Source organism: Cyprinus carpio, chromosome A10, assembly GCF_018340385.1.
Source record: "Cyprinus carpio isolate SPL01 chromosome A10, ASM1834038v1, whole genome shotgun sequence".
Taxonomy (NCBI): domain Eukaryota; kingdom Metazoa; phylum Chordata; class Actinopteri; order Cypriniformes; family Cyprinidae; genus Cyprinus; species Cyprinus carpio.
The window spans coordinates 6,514,489-6,531,617 of NC_056581.1; the positions used below are offsets into that span (position 1 = coordinate 6,514,489).

Sequence of the window (17,129 nt, forward strand, 5' to 3'; positions counted from 1 at the left end):
ATTTTGCACTGTTTTATAAATGGATCATTCCCACAATGCAGTACATTTTTATGTTCCCATATATGATATATTATGTTATTTAACACTATATATATATATATATATATATATATATATATATATATATAAGAAAACTTTTAACAGAAATAGTGTTTTATATTTTGTATTATATCTGATACATTAAGGCTTTTATAGCTCATATAGAATGATATAGTTAGAATAGCTCATACTTGAGGAGAGGAAAAAACACACAAAATTATTTCTGCAGAAAGACATGTATCACAGTTTGAAGGGGGATGTTTTTAGAATTATGCTAAAAGGTATTTTGCTTGGTAAAATTATAAATAAAATTAAAATTATATATTTTTTTCAACATGTTGATCATTTAGAGGCCTTAGAAATGTATGCATCAAATATAAAGTATGCTTTATAAGGCTAAATAATTTCAGCTCCTTGTTTAAAAATGTGTTTTATTTTGCAGTATTGTTTAATAGATAATCAATATTACAATTCATTATTATTTTCTGTCCTGTTAGCCTTTGGTAATATCCCTCTAACTGACAAAAGCCAGTTTGCCAATGACATCATCAACTAGGAAGTGACATCATTTTTGTTGGGGAACCAAAAGTAAAACTGTGTTTTTCGCCTCATACTTGGATTTAATAAATCAATAGCTTGTTAATTACATTTACATTGCTAACTAATTACAGTGCTAACTTACAGTTAATGACATCAACAGTGCTAGCTAATTACATTTGAAATGGGGGATTTTGGCATGGGGTATTCTCACATTCGACTTCAGTTAGAATGCAGCAAGTGTTTAGGATTGGATTTGCTGAATTGTGATTTTTAGATTTTTTGTTTTGTAGTTTTAGATTTGGTTTGTCATTCTAAAATAATCCACCCTGTTTGATAAATTACAGAAATTGATATGATAATATTAAAAATATGGTCATCAAAATTACTTCAAAGATAATGTCCTCATGTAAGCTAACAAACTAACAGTAAGCTAGCGTCCTGATATTTTCATGACATTATGTAAATAATTAAGTTATAATTCATACATTTTGTAGTGTAGGAAGCTTGACTAAAGCATATACTCTTTTATATAAATAGGCTACTATTAAAGGTAAAGTCTATAATTTTTGTGCCACAAATGGCACCAAACGCAGTTGCAAACTGTCCATTGGGTTTCAGATTATTTGTTCGTCTAGGTTTTGTGAAACGTGCTTTGTTTTTCATTTCAGTTTTCACTATAGTGGCACAAAAATTACATGCTTCACCTTTAACTTACAAGCACTTTAATTTGTTTTAAAAGTTAATCGGTCCTAAAAGGACTGCATAAAAAGAATAAAACCATAATGTATTTTATAAAAGAAGGGGGGAAAAAATCAATGAAAGCAGCACAGTGGCATTTCATTTAATGTGATCTTCAGGTCTTGCAATTCAATTAAATAGTGTTTGTGACCCTTACAGTTTCTTTTTAAGCATGAGTAAGAAGCTGGCTTTTGCTTTTGCTGTTGCTTTTTTCATTCAGTGTTTCAAAGACAGGTTTATGTTCAGGCAATCTCTTGCAGTCCCAGGTGACTGTTGATGAATGAGACATGAACTGGGGAGAGATGAGCACAGGCTCAAAAGAGAATGGTTCATTTGACACATAGCCCATCGATTTTCTCCCAGTTCACCATACTAGGTTAATTGCCATTCCCAAATCAATAAAACACCTATTCTAATTGTTGCTAATAGACCGCAAGTGTTCACTGGTTGTATGATCAATCACTGGTTTTTGTTCTTCTGACATTGAGTAAAAAGACAGGGTCAGGACATTGCATGCTTGGATACTCTGTATACTGATCAAACCTTATAGTCAACGCAGTGCTGCTATTGGATGCCTTTCAGCGTTTGGGTCAATAATCAGCTTTTAATGGGTTGTGTGTCCTTGGCTATATAGATTACATATCGGTTATGTCTGTAGTGAAGTGCTTTTTGAACACCTAGGGATTCAATGTCTACCATGCTTTTGAGTATATAGAACACCTGATCCAACGTCATTTCTGTTTCTGCTGTTCATTTTGATGATAATTTATACGAGATGACAATGCATTTCATTATTTATTATTATGGTCTATTCATTATTCACAAAAGGCCTTAGGGATTTTGCACATTGATTGCACCACAACTTTGATTTGATTATATATATATACATACATACATACAGTGGGGAAAATATTTATTTGATCCCCTGTTGATTTTGTAAGTTTGTCTACTTACAAAGAAATTAAGGGTCTGTAATTTTATGGTAGGTTTATTTTAACGTAGAGACAGAACACATTCCAAAAAAAAAAATCCAGAAAAAAACACATTAGGTTAGAATTTGTTTTGCATTTTAGTGAGTGAAATAAGTGTTTGATCCCCAAGCAAAATGTGACATAGTACTTGGTGCAGAAGACAGGAAGGACTAATCTGTGTTTCACATGGGCACATAACCAATCTATGGGAACCAGAATTCCTGCTGGTTGGTAGGGGATCAAATACTTATTTCACTCAATGAAATGCAAGTCAATTTCTAACCCTTATATATTGTGAGGTTTTTTTTGGTCTCTATCCATTAAAATAAACCTACCATAAAAATAGCAGACCCTTCATTTCTTTGTAAGTGGGCAAACTTAGAAAATCAGCAGGGGATCAAATAAATATTTTCCCCACCGTATATACAGTAAATAATAAATAAATAAAATAAAAAAAAAAGATGTCAATTCAAGCTTTTATTTATTTATTTTACTTAATAAGGGATATCAGGACAGTTGTCATCATGACATTTTTGACTTTGCATCCTAAATATATATATATATATATATATATATATATATATATATATATATATATATATAAAAAGGTTTGCTAGTTTATAGCTAAAGACAGTTTCAACGGCAACATCTTAAACAAACATTACTGCGCATGCACGCTTTTGTGGCCCTAACTTAACTTCCGGTAGACTTCCAAATAGAATCAATAACAACAGCTAAGTAGTCCCTATAGAGTAGATTATTTTTGATAACAAGCAAGATATGTTTGCTGTGTAAATCAGACTTACTGAAAATGCAAATTCATTCTCTGCCAGCAGGAGGTGCTTTAAAGTGTGAGAAACAGAGGTTTCCCAATTAGTCTGTTCGAAAATTTAATAGACTAATTAAAGATATTCTTCTTTCAGAAATACAGTTATATAAAAACACTCACGCCTCGTTTTGATTTTTAAACGTGCAGTACGTACTCATGTATATTCAACAAAGCCTTTTGGAAAATCGGTCAGTTTTGATATTGTGAGCGCCACGAATAAATAAATTGAGAAACACATCCAACAGCACAAACACCTGAGCCCCACTTCAATTTAGGGCAAGGTGCGTACGCCCGAGGAAACTGTCTGTAGTTATATATATTAGTTAAATTCCAGTCATTTAATTTTTAATAAGAATTTCCCCTTAAATATTATTATCATACTATTACTTATTACTATACGTCGTGGCCTAATGGTTAGAGAGTCTGACTTGTTACCCAAAGGTCACAGGTTCGTGTCTCTGTACCAGCAGGGATTGTAGGGGGGGAGTGAATGTACATTGCTCTCTTCCACCTTCAGTACCATGACTGAGGTGAGACCCTTGAGCAAGGCACCGAACATCTAAATGCTCCCCGGGCACAGCAGCAAAAATGGCTGCCCACTGCTCCAGGTGTGTGTTCACTACTGTATGTGTGCACTTGGATGGGTTAAATGCAGAGCAAAAATATAAAAATTTAATTTAGAAAAACAAAAACAAAAAAAAACATAAAAGATGTGTATTCAAGTCATTATAGGTATGAATTGATTTTTAATTTTTGAATAACTTAATATCTTCAGGTCAAGTAAGTGGTTAAATGTCACTGTCATTGTTAAAACCTCACATATTTAATAGAGCATTCACAATTAATCAATTGAAATGGTTGTTAGCTGCAGACCTACAAAAAAGTCAGCCTATTTGTTGCATTTCTGGTGCCGTGACCCGTATGAAATGACCTTACCTGCAGAGTGGATCTGAACGGCAGGTCCTCCTTAGCTCAAGGCAGTTGGGTTTTGTCTTCTCCTCATAAGAACACGCAGGCATGATGGTTTGCCGGCGACGTTCGGCACACGCTTTATCCCGACAGGAGCAGAAGAGCAATGGGTAGCTGAATTCTGTTTGCACGCGGTCAAAGAACTGCCGCAGACCCCTGTGACAGCGTTTTCGGTTGCAGGGTTCGTGCAGTTGCTGAATGGGAGTTGCAGGGCTGCAGGTGGCCATGAGTGCAGTACGTTGTTTCTTGCAGGTTTCGTTGAGGTTGCAGGCCTTTGCTGCATCCAGGCATGGATTGCAGGGCTTGCCCGTGTCAGAACACAGATTCCCTTTTGCAGAAGCAGAGTCAATAGCTGTCAGCACAGATAGAGGAGAACAGTGAGGGTCAGTATGCGAGGTTAAAGAGACAAGTCAGATTTAAGTGAAAATACATATTTAGATGTGTCTACTTAGGCACACAGATGACACACTGTCAGGGTGCTTTAGCTTTTGAGCCTTCAAATGTCAATGCAAATGTATCCCTCTAATAAAGGTATTTTGCAATACTTGTATATGAAAATAATCAAGACAAGCACATTTATCAAATATGACCCTGGCTGTGCATGCGTCCTCCAAATTAGCCTCTTTTCACATCTCCGCTTGAAAACCATGACATATTATGACCTTTTCTGACTTTCTGATAAGAACTAGCATGTGCTCTAATAGCGTTATTCATTTCAACATGCACAGCCGGCTTCATGGTAGTCAGGCTTTTGTTCTTTGAAGCATGTTTAATTAGATTTTACCCAATGAGAACTGCTGGATAAGCCATTGTTAGAACTCTTGGGTGGTTCCGAGTGAAATAGCTCTTGCTTGTCATTTACAAGATAGTTGCAGTCCTTTTTGAGTTGGAAATCTTACTGAGATGGCTTTGTCATCGTCATGCTCCAGGCTGAGACTGGTCACACTAGCATGATTTTGTGAATCATATTTAATTATCTGCTTTTGGCAAGGGTTTTTATTTAGGCATCATTTACCAAGTATTATTTAACTTTTTATGTTAATGCTTTTGTGCTTTTGGTTTGAAAGGTGATGTGAATGCTCTTTCACACTGAAGTCTGTCTTTTAGTGGAGCAGGCTGCATCTTTAAAAAATACCGGAACCAAATTGTGTTCATGAATTTTGGTTAACATTCCCTGAGCTTGCATTGGTCTGTCTATTTACTTATTTATTTTTTAGTGAATCAATCCAGTGTAAACACTGTGGTTCCTGAATGAATTAATAGTTTGAACCTTTTCTTCACGGTGACTCTAAAGCATGCAGTGCAACCAGTGACGTTTGATTCCTAAGGATGACATTAATGAGCTTCTTCTTTTTAGTGAATCAAAAACATAAAGCTTGACGATGTAAGAGGTTAATCTTTTTTGGTGAATCTATAACATAAAGTGTGATCAGTGTGGTCTAATTCTTGAATGAATGAATATTTTGAACTTTTTGGTGATTCAGAAACATGCAAACATTGTGTTCTTATTCCTGAACAAATGGCTCTTATGTATGAGTTCTTTTTAGTGAATAAAATATACAGTGTGACAGTGCGGTCTGATTCCCAAATGAATGACTCTTATGAGCTAAATCTTTTTAGTGTTTCAAAAGCATTCAGCACAAGCAGTATATTCTGATTCATAAATGAATAAAACATAGGATGTTTATTTTTAGTGAGTGAGTGAATGAATGAATGAATGAAAGAATGAATACAGAGTGGTAGTGTACTCCAGTTCCCAGGTGAATGGATCTTTTGAAAGTTTTATTCTTGGTGATTCAAAAACATGCTGCACATCCAGTGTAAGAGCCAAAAAAAAAAAACAAAAAAAAAAAAATCCTTTTTTTTTGCAGAAACATATTTTTGTACTGTAATGAAGTAATATACTATTAAGCACACTGTTGCTGTAAAACAGCAAAACACATTGGAAATATTGTTGGGCCAAATACAAAATTTTTGCCTGTGCGGGGTCTAGCAGCAGAGACACAGCCCCCGGAAGACACCTTTTATGTGTAATGAGTGTGTGTGTGTGTGTCAAGGTTCTGATTTAGTCTAACCACTGTGTGCTTGTTAAAGAGTCTTAACATCCCACCCCAAAGGAACACCAGCCAACATTTCCTCATATTTCCAAAACTCATTATCTCATTTTACATCTTCAAATGTGCTGATAAAACTCACAGTTTGCAAAGGGCAAAACTGTTCAAGTGGGGGGAAAAAAGGAAATGCTTTCAAGCCCTGCCAGAAGTGATAAATATTCTTTGCATATAGGAACGCAATGGCCAATTAGCACTACGCCGGAGCTACCTTGTTATCTCTCTGACAGACAAGGTTTTCACAGTATTCCCGGCTCAAAGTGCTTCCTTGCTGCGCGCTCACACATGTTTTGTTAAAGCTGAGGGAATCAGCCAGGGGCTTCAAAATAGATCTCACCGAGGTCTAGCTTCTCACAAGGTCATGTAAGTGGAAAGTGTACCTGTCCACTGATTGCCTCACTAGCAAAAACATCCCTGTTCTCTTGCCAGACAACAGCTCCTCACCCCTCTTTCCCAACAACTGATGACGCAAACACATTCTCACTTCTTCTCCAGAAACCCCTGCAAGTCCTTAGACAATGACTGTGTTCATCAAAAATCCAATTTTTACTGTAGTACTGTGTGTAAAAACGATCAAAATAAACTTGAAATATCATGTTTTGGAATTATAGCTCAAATATTTATGTTCCTTTAATTTTTGGCTTCAAAATCTGTATGATCAATATGAACGATGGTCTTACGGGTTTGGAACGACATAAGGGTGAGTAATTAATGACAGAATTTTCATTTGGGGTAAACTACTGTATCCCTTTAAGGGTGTAAGAAGTAATCTAGGTTTGAGCTCTCTTTAGAACTGCTAATGTTGTAAGTGTTCATTTTTCTTGTGATTTGTGTATCCCATTGGTGTACTAAACCCCTCTTTAATTCAAAGAGTAATTTTATGTGAGTAAAACAGTATGAGGAAAAGTACTGTAGTATAAGGTGCCTACATTGGTTAATGTTAGGTCTAGGAGTACCTTCAGGGTTAGTACCTAGTTATTACCCAGATATTGTAATTGCTATAATAAGCACATAGTATGTACAGTACATGCGGAACAGGACCGTAAAATAAAGTGCTATCCAAGATCCTTTGATAAATAGAAAGCTCAAAAAAACATCTTTTATTTATTTAGATTTATTTTTATTTATTTTATTTTTTTTATTTTTTTTATGATCATTAGAGTCAATTTATTGTGTGCATTCTGAATGGAAGTATTATTATTATTATTATTATTTTTTATTTTAATAAAATGCTTGTATTGTTGGTCATTCAAAAATATTCTGACTGAATACTTCCTGCACATCTTAATGGCTAAACTAACATTAATGGTGAATGGGAATGCAAATGGTTGACTCCCTCCAGCTATTATAGACTTTCTGAGATCTTTCAAAGGACTAAATCTGAGATTCTTACGTGGACTCTCTTTCTTTCCATGTTTATATCTCTAGTTTTAAAAGTGCTGTCCATACACCTGAAACTGTCTTTTCTATTATTCATCACACTCACCATAAACCATTTCAGTAAAATCTGATTATCATGCACCCGGCAGCAGGTTAAAATAAAAATTAATCCATGCTCCTGAGAACCTTTTCTGGCTTTCAAATCTGCTGGCAATTGCAGAGCATAAACACTCTTTCAACATCACTCCCATCTTAGCTGACTGTTCCACAGTAATCAATTGGAAACACTCCTTGAAAACATCCTTTAATGTTGCACTGCTCTCTCTAGTGTGGCAATATTTTTTAAGTCCCTTTCTATTATCCTCTTATCTCCCCTTCCTGTCTTGAGAATCTATAATACCTGGGTTTGATTTCAATTCTTTGGTTTAAAGAACCAAGCAGATGTGAGCGGTCATCTGTTCATTGACAAATGAACAGGAGAGCCATGTAACAAGATGTCTGATTATTTTTATGTTATGAGTGCTTTTCCAGTCCTGCTTTTGAAGCGAAACGTGTGACCTGTGTCTGTTGTTTTGGCCCTGACATTCATCTAATCTTGTGTCAGAAGGAAAAGGTCTCTACAAATCCTCAAGGAAAGCCAGCTTATGGGGGCTTTCGCCAGAGAGGGAAAGGAATTATGAATGGATAATATTTGATTTTGTTTTGGGTTCATTGGAGAAAATCTGCTGATTTTAGACTGCATCTTGCACATTTTGTATTTGACTCACCTTTTAAACTGTAGATTGAAGCAGCTGGTCATATTTAGGGGAGATCAGGGAGCGTAAAAACATGTAAAATGTAAAACTTGGTTTATTATTCAGTTTGTGATCAGAAATCTGGACTATTCTGAATCAGCATTTATTTTTTTTAACATCTGCAAAAGCTTTGCAACTACATGTTTAAAAAAAAAAATTGTAAAATAATTTTTCCAAAGTGCAATCTAATGTTGTCTGTGATGCTTGCTATTTTTATTTACCAATGGTGTGTGAATAACTTGAAAATAAATATATGCACAAAAATCCATGTGTCAGTAATTTTTTAGCACTTCATTTCCAATTAAGCTGCAAATAGTGTGAACATATTATTTAATTGTATGTATTTAAAATACATACAGTACAATAATACATATGAAAGCTAGATACAGGATTCTGCCATTTTGTTCCAAAAATGCTTAAAATGCCATTTCCAGCACAGAATATTCAAACAAATGTTCATAGTTGAAGGCATTTAAGCAATTGTCTCTAATATGAAACCTAAAATGAAGTGCCAAATCCAAATTTATATTTCATGATGTGTATTTCTTATGTGGAAATATACAGGTCCTTCTCAAAAAATTTGCATATTGTGAAAAAGTTCATTATTTTCCATAATGTAATGATAAAAATTAAACTTTCATATATTTTAGATTCATTGCACACCAACTGAAATATTTCAGGTCTTTTATTGTTTTAATACTGATGATTTTGGCATACAGCTCATGAAAACCCAAAATTCCTATCTCAAAAAATTAGCATATTTTTTGAGAAGGACCTGTAAAAGGGCAGAACCACAAAACAGGTGTAAGATAAATGCTGCAGAAATAATTGAAACTCTTCTCACAAAATACGTCCTTGCCTATAACATATGAAAACATACCATTTTCTCCTAGTGCATTTACTACCTTAAATATCCCTGACATTGCAAATAATTCTCGATATGATTGCATATGTGCCTGTATGTGATACTAAAGCATCTGCAGCCTGTAGAGATGGTTTTTCAGATGGCATTCTAGTCGGTTTTATATAAGGCTACAGATTACCTCTCCTGTGATTGAAAAAAATGGAAAACATGAATAGCCGCATAAGGAATAGGAAACTAAAATAGCTTTTTTTTGTGCCCGTGTCGGGGATAGCTTTTGTTAAAAGCCATCAAGCGAGACCACAGCGTGTTTTATTTTCTATATATGTGTTCTCTGTTCAGCTTTTGTACCTAAAGTCTTGCAAACGGGTTTCTGCCTCCCATGAACCGTATTCCAACAGCCCCAGCATGTATTTGTGACGTGAGGCTGGTTTGTGAGGAAATGTAATATTTGGAGGTGACAATGAATGAGAAAGAAAAACTTAAGGTAAAACATATGAATCACAGAAGGTTTTATTCATAGCCTTTCTCAAAGCTGCAATTATGATTAAAATGGAGTAATTTCATTCTCCTTGGATGTCTTCTTGAATAGCCATCATGACTAATACACAGAGTAACATTTACATTGTTCAAAATTAATTAAGGTTGTGCTTCAGTGAATGGATGGTGACCACTGCGTAATTAGCGTATAGCACATAATCTTCATAAGAATATATGTGTTTGCTGGAACGTATTTGATTAATATATTTTTATTTAGCAATTTTTTTTTTTTTTTCAGAAATGTTTAAATGGACTGAAATTGGTAAAGACATGATCGCTTTTATCAAAAGCATGTTATCTATCTATCTATCTATCTATCTATCTATCTATCTATCTATCTATCTATCTATCTATCTATCTATCTATCTATCATTTGTGGACACTGAAGCATACAGGCATATGCAAGCAATAATTATTTTCACTGCTGACATGATACAATTGGACATTTCCATCATGCTGACTGTGCTAATGTAACATCAAGCTGCACACTGTAGGTCTGTAAAAATCAATTATTCACACTTAAACTATCTGAGAGTATGAGCATATGTATGAACATAAAGGACAGTGCTAAACTTGAACAGAAAAACTGGCCACTGAAAAACATAGAAAAGCTCTTAAGATGTCTTTACTTACCAGAAATAATGGAGGCGAGTCGAAACTCATCAGAGAGATGCATTGGTTCATATGGGGATGTCTCATACAGTTCTTCTCCAAAATAAAAAACAGCGCATCAGTGTGTTAAAAACATTAAAAAAAAAAAAAAAAAAAACAGAAATATTAGATATTAGCAATTATTTTTTATTTTTTTTTTTGTTTTACAGGAATATATTACCCTTAGGACAGGGCGTATGGGTTAATTAATAAGTACTGTATTTGACGAATACTTTACAAATATATCTACATCTTGCAAAGGTTATGTGGATAAATACAAATTCTTAATTCTTTAAAATAATACTTTCAAATGGCCAGACTCGTATAAACTCTATCATTGTTTCAAGTACACACTCTTACAGCCCAGCAGTCTTTTGTCTAGATTTGTTCTGGCCAGCAATCACAAATTAGCTCCCCAGTGTTGCATCCCTTTGGTTGTGTCCAGAAAGTCTGTTGTTATCTAATCCAGAGCCTTGAGCTGGAGCCCACAAAGAAGTGCAACCAATCTGCTAACTGGTCCCAGCAGATGTGTCGCTATAACAATGAAAACTGTGACACTAGACCTTCAACAGACTGATCTGAGGCTGTCAAATAAAGACTTCCAGCTGTCTGGCTATTTAATATTTTCCTTTGAGATCCATAGAAAAAGTTTCTGTTGGGTGGTTAGCACAAATTCTCCAGACACATTAACACATGGTGCTCATTTGGGGAATACAGGATTGAATGCACCCTGTGTCATGTACCAATCCTAGCAGTCTGCTTCTAATCTGGTGGGATTTAGACTGATTTATATCATTAAAGGGATAGTTCACCCCAAAATGAAAATTCTGCCATCAGTTACTGACCCTCATGTTTTTTTTTTTTTTTCAAACGTATCACAATTTTTCTGCTGTACAAACGTAAAACTAAGATATTCTGAAGAATGTTGGAAACCAAACATGGTTTTGATGGTAGCCATAGACTGACACAGCAGCCCCCTCCCCCCCCGCCAATACTATTCAAGTCAATGGTTACCGTCAAATTTTTGGTTACCAGCCTTCTTTAAAATATCTTCTTTTGTGCTCAACAGAAGAAAGAAATTCATACAGGTTTGGAACAACTTAAAGGTGAGTAAATGGTGACAGAATTTTCATTTTTGGGTGAAGTAGTTCACTTAAAAAATAAAACATCCTGTTTTCTTTATTTTACAAAAGCACAACGTTTTGTTGATATTGTGAGTGTATACAAATAAAAGTTGACCATTTAAAGTGTTGAATAATGTATTACTCTTATCTGTATGAGCAAAAATTAAGGCATATTTTAAGTTGTTTCCACTGTTATCAGGAATAAAATGCCACTGATCGCATCTGCGGCTTTAGGTCATGAGGTACACAGTATGTGAGGTATATAATGACTAATTAGTTGAGATTCAGTGTTATAATGCTATATTATTATTGTTATTAAACTATAAAAGTCATTTGTTTCATTATTTTTTATATTAATTTACAAGTAAATACATCACATTTCCACTTTATTAAGCAAATGGTTTCAGTCATCTGGTGGTGATTTCACAAACAAGTTTCACATGTGACTGTAAAACCCAATAAAAGTGGGTTTAATTTGTATTTTTTGAAAGATAGATGAAGATGAAGGTCACATCAGTCACAGATTCACTTAGTCCAGCTGTAAATAATGACTTGTGTGCATTGGCTAGGTTTAGGTGCCATGTGCCGGTCACAGTTCCACACCGTGATGCCAGGTGCTCTCGTCACCCTATGATGGTTCTCAACATCATCATCATCCCCAGTTTGTGTGTCACTTTTCCCATCCCAATGGGCTCAGGGGACCCTTTGGTCTCAGCAGGGTCTTTGTGTGCACCCCAAATGCACCTCTGGCTCGGAATTCTTTTATGGGATCATCCTGGATCAAGAATTTATCTGCTGTGTCACTGTAGTTCTCCGCTATCCGCCTCCCAGCTCTGCTGCTGCTGTGTGGCCACCTTTATGTTCTGCTCCTCAGTGAGTTTTTCCTGCACACACAGCCTTAATCTCTGCTGTACCAGCCCACAGTGCCTGCACAGGGGAAAATATTGAGAAGTTCCAGAGGGGGAACCGCTAGTGGCATAAAATAAGTGGGCACATAAATCTTGGGATATAGAGGCGTTTGTCCCCCGTCATATTTGTGGAGTGTACTAGGCATGTATTTAGCATAAATTAGGTGAGTGTAATCTTCAAAAGTTGATCCTGCTGAGAGTTTTCAGCAGGGCATTACAGAGCACAGATGCTGACATGATAAATGCAAAAGAGTGCTTATTGGCCGCGAGTTACTCGAGTAAGCAGATTTAACAATTCAGAGAACACAAGCATACGCTGACATCGTCCTTGCCGCTGACTTTGTCCATTGCACTGTTAAAAAATGCTGTGACTTGAAGAGTTCAACAGATGGAGAGCATTCCTAAGATACTGAAATTAGACTTGGAATTGGGATGCTGGAAAGATTTCAAATGCATGAACTGCCATATTTTAGAGTCATACAATTGACCTATCAGGATTTTTACTCTGTTTATATGGCATTAATGAGGAGTTTATAGAATTGTGTCTAAAATGGATTAAACTAAGAGAAAAAAATGGCCTTCAATCATCAAAAATTACTTTGCAGAAACAGGAAAATAACTGATTGATATGATTGGCTTGTTTTTATCCTGAAGGCAGCAGATCTAAAAATATAACTACATTTCATATTTTAAACAACCCTTCAAAAATAACTGAGAAAATTGTGATTTTTGTCAAAGACTACTTACGTATTGGATTCAGAACGATGATCAAAACATAGATTAAATTCCCTTATGTGGTTCCAAACATTGAAATTCCAAAGAATGTTGGGATCCAAAAAAAAAATAAATAAAAAAAACGGTTCTTTCTGGTCCTCGAATCTGACTGGCTGAGGGGTCTTTCCACTTATGAGATATTTACCCAATATCACTACAGAAACCGTTTATATCACTCTGCTTGTGGCATTTCTCACAGCAAGCGTCATGGCGGACACCCAAATCCACAATATTTTTATACGGTTTTTTTTAGGTGAGAATGTAGTTGTTTAGACTTCAAATATGTGGTTTGTTAATAAAGATAATGTCTTTTTTAATAATTTGCTTTGACATTTTTCGGAGATGTGAGCTCCAGTGGCCGTTCAGCATTCATGAACCTGCCGAGAGACTACTAGAGTGACCTCACCTCAGCCAGATCTTCTGAGATTTGCTGCTGGCTCTGATATCAACTAGCGTCAGAGCCAGTCTGCAGATTTGAGTTGACAGATTCCATAGAAAATCACATAGGCTGCGTCCGAAATGGCATACTTCCCTACTAGATAGTAGGGGAAAAGCAGTAGGTGAGCGAATAAGTATGTCTTAATCCTTTAGTTTATTTAAATGAGTTATCACAGCACTTTTCTGATTGTTGATTCCTGAAACAAAAATATAAAGTAAGATCATTCTGTTATTTCTAATACTGAAACAACAGACATTGTGCTGTTAAAATGACTTTTCGTATTGTGTTTGTGCATTTTTGTAGGATCTGAAATGGCTGCAGAGTGGTGTGTGCACTGAGGATGGAGAATCCACAGCAGCATCCTGGAAATGGTTCAGTGCCATGGATGAGATGCTCCATCACTCCACCTCTTACTGCCTCATCTGAGCTAGATGTTGCTGTGGTCTCTTCATCGTCAGTGATCCCAGAGCCAGGGGGTCATACAACATCAGTCAGCGGAGCCAGAGTTTCAGAAGCTTCAAAAGCATCATCAAATAAAGTCATGAAACTTCTGAAAATCAGGCTTCATTGACTGACACAAACCAGCAGGACAAACTTAATTAAATCACCTTTTGTGGTCAGAAAAAAAAACAATGATTGAACAGTGTGGAGGGGAGTACATAATGACTGAATTTATATGTTTGGGTGAACAAACACATTAAACCCCCCAAATAGAAACTGAATGAAATATATGGATGCATTTATATTATAGTAGTACCATAAAGAAATAAACTTTAAGAAATAAGCAGCTTTATTTAGCATTTGTGCCCAAGATACAAAAAAGGATTTACAAAAATCACACAATTTATATTTATACACTTGTCAGACATTTTTATCCAAAGTGACTTATTACGGTGCTCTTATTGCAGGGACCCCAATCCCCCTGCAGCAAACGGGAGAAAAGAGCCTTGCTGAAGGACACACTGGTAGTGATGACTGCGGAGATCTAACCAGCAACCTTCTGCTGACCAGTTCAGTGGTTTTGCCCACTACACCACAAAAGTATTGAAACTGACAAAAATTATCATGTAATTGTAAGCATATGAAAATAAATGCTGACAACATGAGATTTAAAGCATTTTACTTTGTGTTAATGTTTTACAGGTAGTAGTGCTCATGGAGAGCAGGCACACAAATGTTTGGAGCAGACACAGAGACTATCAGATTCCCCCGCACATGTTCATGATTGTGTGGTTCAGGGGCATCATCATGGTCTTCCTCATACTCTCTGTGCACTCAGACAAGGACAGCCTCGATGTCCCTTTCTCATCCATGATCAGTTTCAGTCTGACTGCAGCAATGATGGTCGTGATTGACGGCAGAGGCAGGTGAAGGTGGGCACGGTGGTTACCTGCTTCATCAGAATAAAGCTGCAGAATTGGCACAGCTTTGTTGAGATGCAGTAGGACATGGCTTCACTGCCTGCAATTGTAATTGTTAGAAAAGTTTGAGTAAAACCTTGTTTTTTATGTGTCGATGATTTGTATTTATTTATTTTCATGGTTACTTTTATTTAATCTTTTATTCATCTATCTATCTATCTATCTATCTATCTATCTATCTATCTATCTATCTATCTATCTATCTATCTAAATTAATTATCGGTCAGCATTTATAATTATTAGTATTTATTAGTATTGGGGTGGGCTAGCAATGCATTCTGAGGTAATGTTAATTTTTAAGTAGTAATACTTACATTTTTTGAGTGTAAAATTAACAGTCTTCGCCAAAGGTGAGATCTTCTATCTCCTTTGTGGATATATTACAAATATTGCAAACGCTGAGGAAAACGTACTAGGTAGGGTTGTGGAGTTACTGATGCTATGAGGTGTTAGTGCACCTGTCCCTCTTATCTTCTTTTTTATTATTACTGCAGAACTTATAATTACATAGCTATATTTAGTCAAAAAAACCAACAACAACAACAAAAAAAACAAACTACCAATAAGGACATTTAGAAATATGGTAGGCCCAATCAAGGCCTGCATTATGGAATGACCAAGCCATCTGTGGAATGCATTGGCAGCTTAAAGGATTCTGAAACTCATCCAATTCATGAGTAGCTGATTGATGAACTTATTTCTAAGAGCTGCTGTTGAGAATTTTGGCTTTGATCAAAGCATGATACAAGAAGTTGATGCTTATGTGCATACTGTGGACTGTTGATTCTATGGATATCTGGATACTTGGTAGTGTTTGTTTGTGTCAAGCATGGCTGATGAAATGTCCCAAAATGAAAGTGTTGAGATTGAACAAAGCATTGCATCCCTAAGTTCTATGCATAGGGGAAAGCTTGGTGTGTGCACATGTAAGATGAATGAAGTGAAAGCATTGCTTGCTGATGGTGATGATTTGGAATCAATAAATCAATGTCTGGAGACATTTTTGTTTCACTTACTGAATTCAAGACTGCTCATAAGCTTGTGCAAGAGCCTGATATTGATAACCTGATGTTATCAAAGAAATTGAGCATATATTCAAAAGGATCCACAAACGCATATTGAGCCAAACAATAGTGCTTTGAATGTGTCCAAAAGGTCACATAAATCTTGTAGTTCTCACAGCTCAAATATATCATCAATGAGGATACAAGTAGCTGCTGATAAATTAGCACTTCTTGGGCATTTAAAATGGAAAAGGCTGCTTTGAACATGAGACTTGGGTTAGACAATTTGGAACATGACCTAGCTGCAAACGATGCTAAACTGAAGGCCTTAGAAGACTCTGAAACAACAGCAAGCCCAAGTTCACATGCCCATTCTGTCAATTCCCAGCAATCCTATTAACCTAAGGATGAAATGAATCTTGAAAAGTATGTTGCTGAGAATTCTAGGCAGATTTCAGGATCAAACACCATCAGGAACTTCACCATCTTTTAAGTTTGTTCAGCTTGGAGCTATCCTAAAAAACTCCATTACAAAGGATACTTCAACCTCAAAAACCTGATCAAGTTGCACAAAGGAATTACAATGTTGATGATACAGCAGCAATACCTGACAAGCCTGCTGTACCAATTCTAAATCCATCTGCCAGTAATACAGATGTTGAACCTACAAGTATGAATCTTTCAAATTTGACACAGAGGCAAAATGATTTTGCTGAGCTTCTGGTTTTTGAGCAAAAACACTCTTTACTCCCCTCTGAAGAGATTTCAGTATTCGATGGAGACCCATTAAGTTTTCGATCTTATATGTAAGCTTTTGAACATGGCATAGAAGATAAAACGGACAACAGCAGGGATAGACTTTATTATCTGGAACTAGGGCTGCACGATATATCCAAATTATCGAAATATCGCAAATGTAAAAATCGCGATATGCATATTGCAACGGTGTGCGATATCTGAATCATTTTAATAATAGGCTACTTAAATCAACACATTGCAAAAGGTCAAAGTTTTAGTACAACGCATATAGCAGAG

General features: G+C 35.8%; 1 protein-coding gene and 1 long non-coding RNA gene across 2 annotated transcripts in view; one reads left to right on the plus strand and one right to left on the minus strand.

The window, feature by feature from the left end:
• The window catches only part of LOC122146415, a 52,729-nt gene extending 37,441 nt beyond the window's left edge, over nucleotides 1–15,288 (plus strand). The window contains exons 2-3 of the long non-coding RNA XR_006160970.1: nucleotides 14,578–14,710; nucleotides 14,813–15,288. This is a non-coding gene — a long non-coding RNA (uncharacterized LOC122146415). The remainder of the gene's footprint in view (nucleotides 1–14,577; nucleotides 14,711–14,812) is intronic.
• The window catches only part of LOC109070554 (GDNF family receptor alpha-2-like), a 71,047-nt gene that overhangs the window by 20,859 nt on the left and 33,059 nt on the right, over nucleotides 1–17,129 (minus strand). Inside the window, exons 3-4 of the mRNA XM_042764879.1 lie at nucleotides 10,407–10,484; nucleotides 4,054–4,438 (exon numbers count right to left, since the gene is read on the minus strand). Of these exons, the coding sequence (XP_042620813.1) occupies nucleotides 4,054–4,438; nucleotides 10,407–10,484 (463 nt within the window). The remainder of the gene's footprint in view (nucleotides 1–4,053; nucleotides 4,439–10,406; nucleotides 10,485–17,129) is intronic.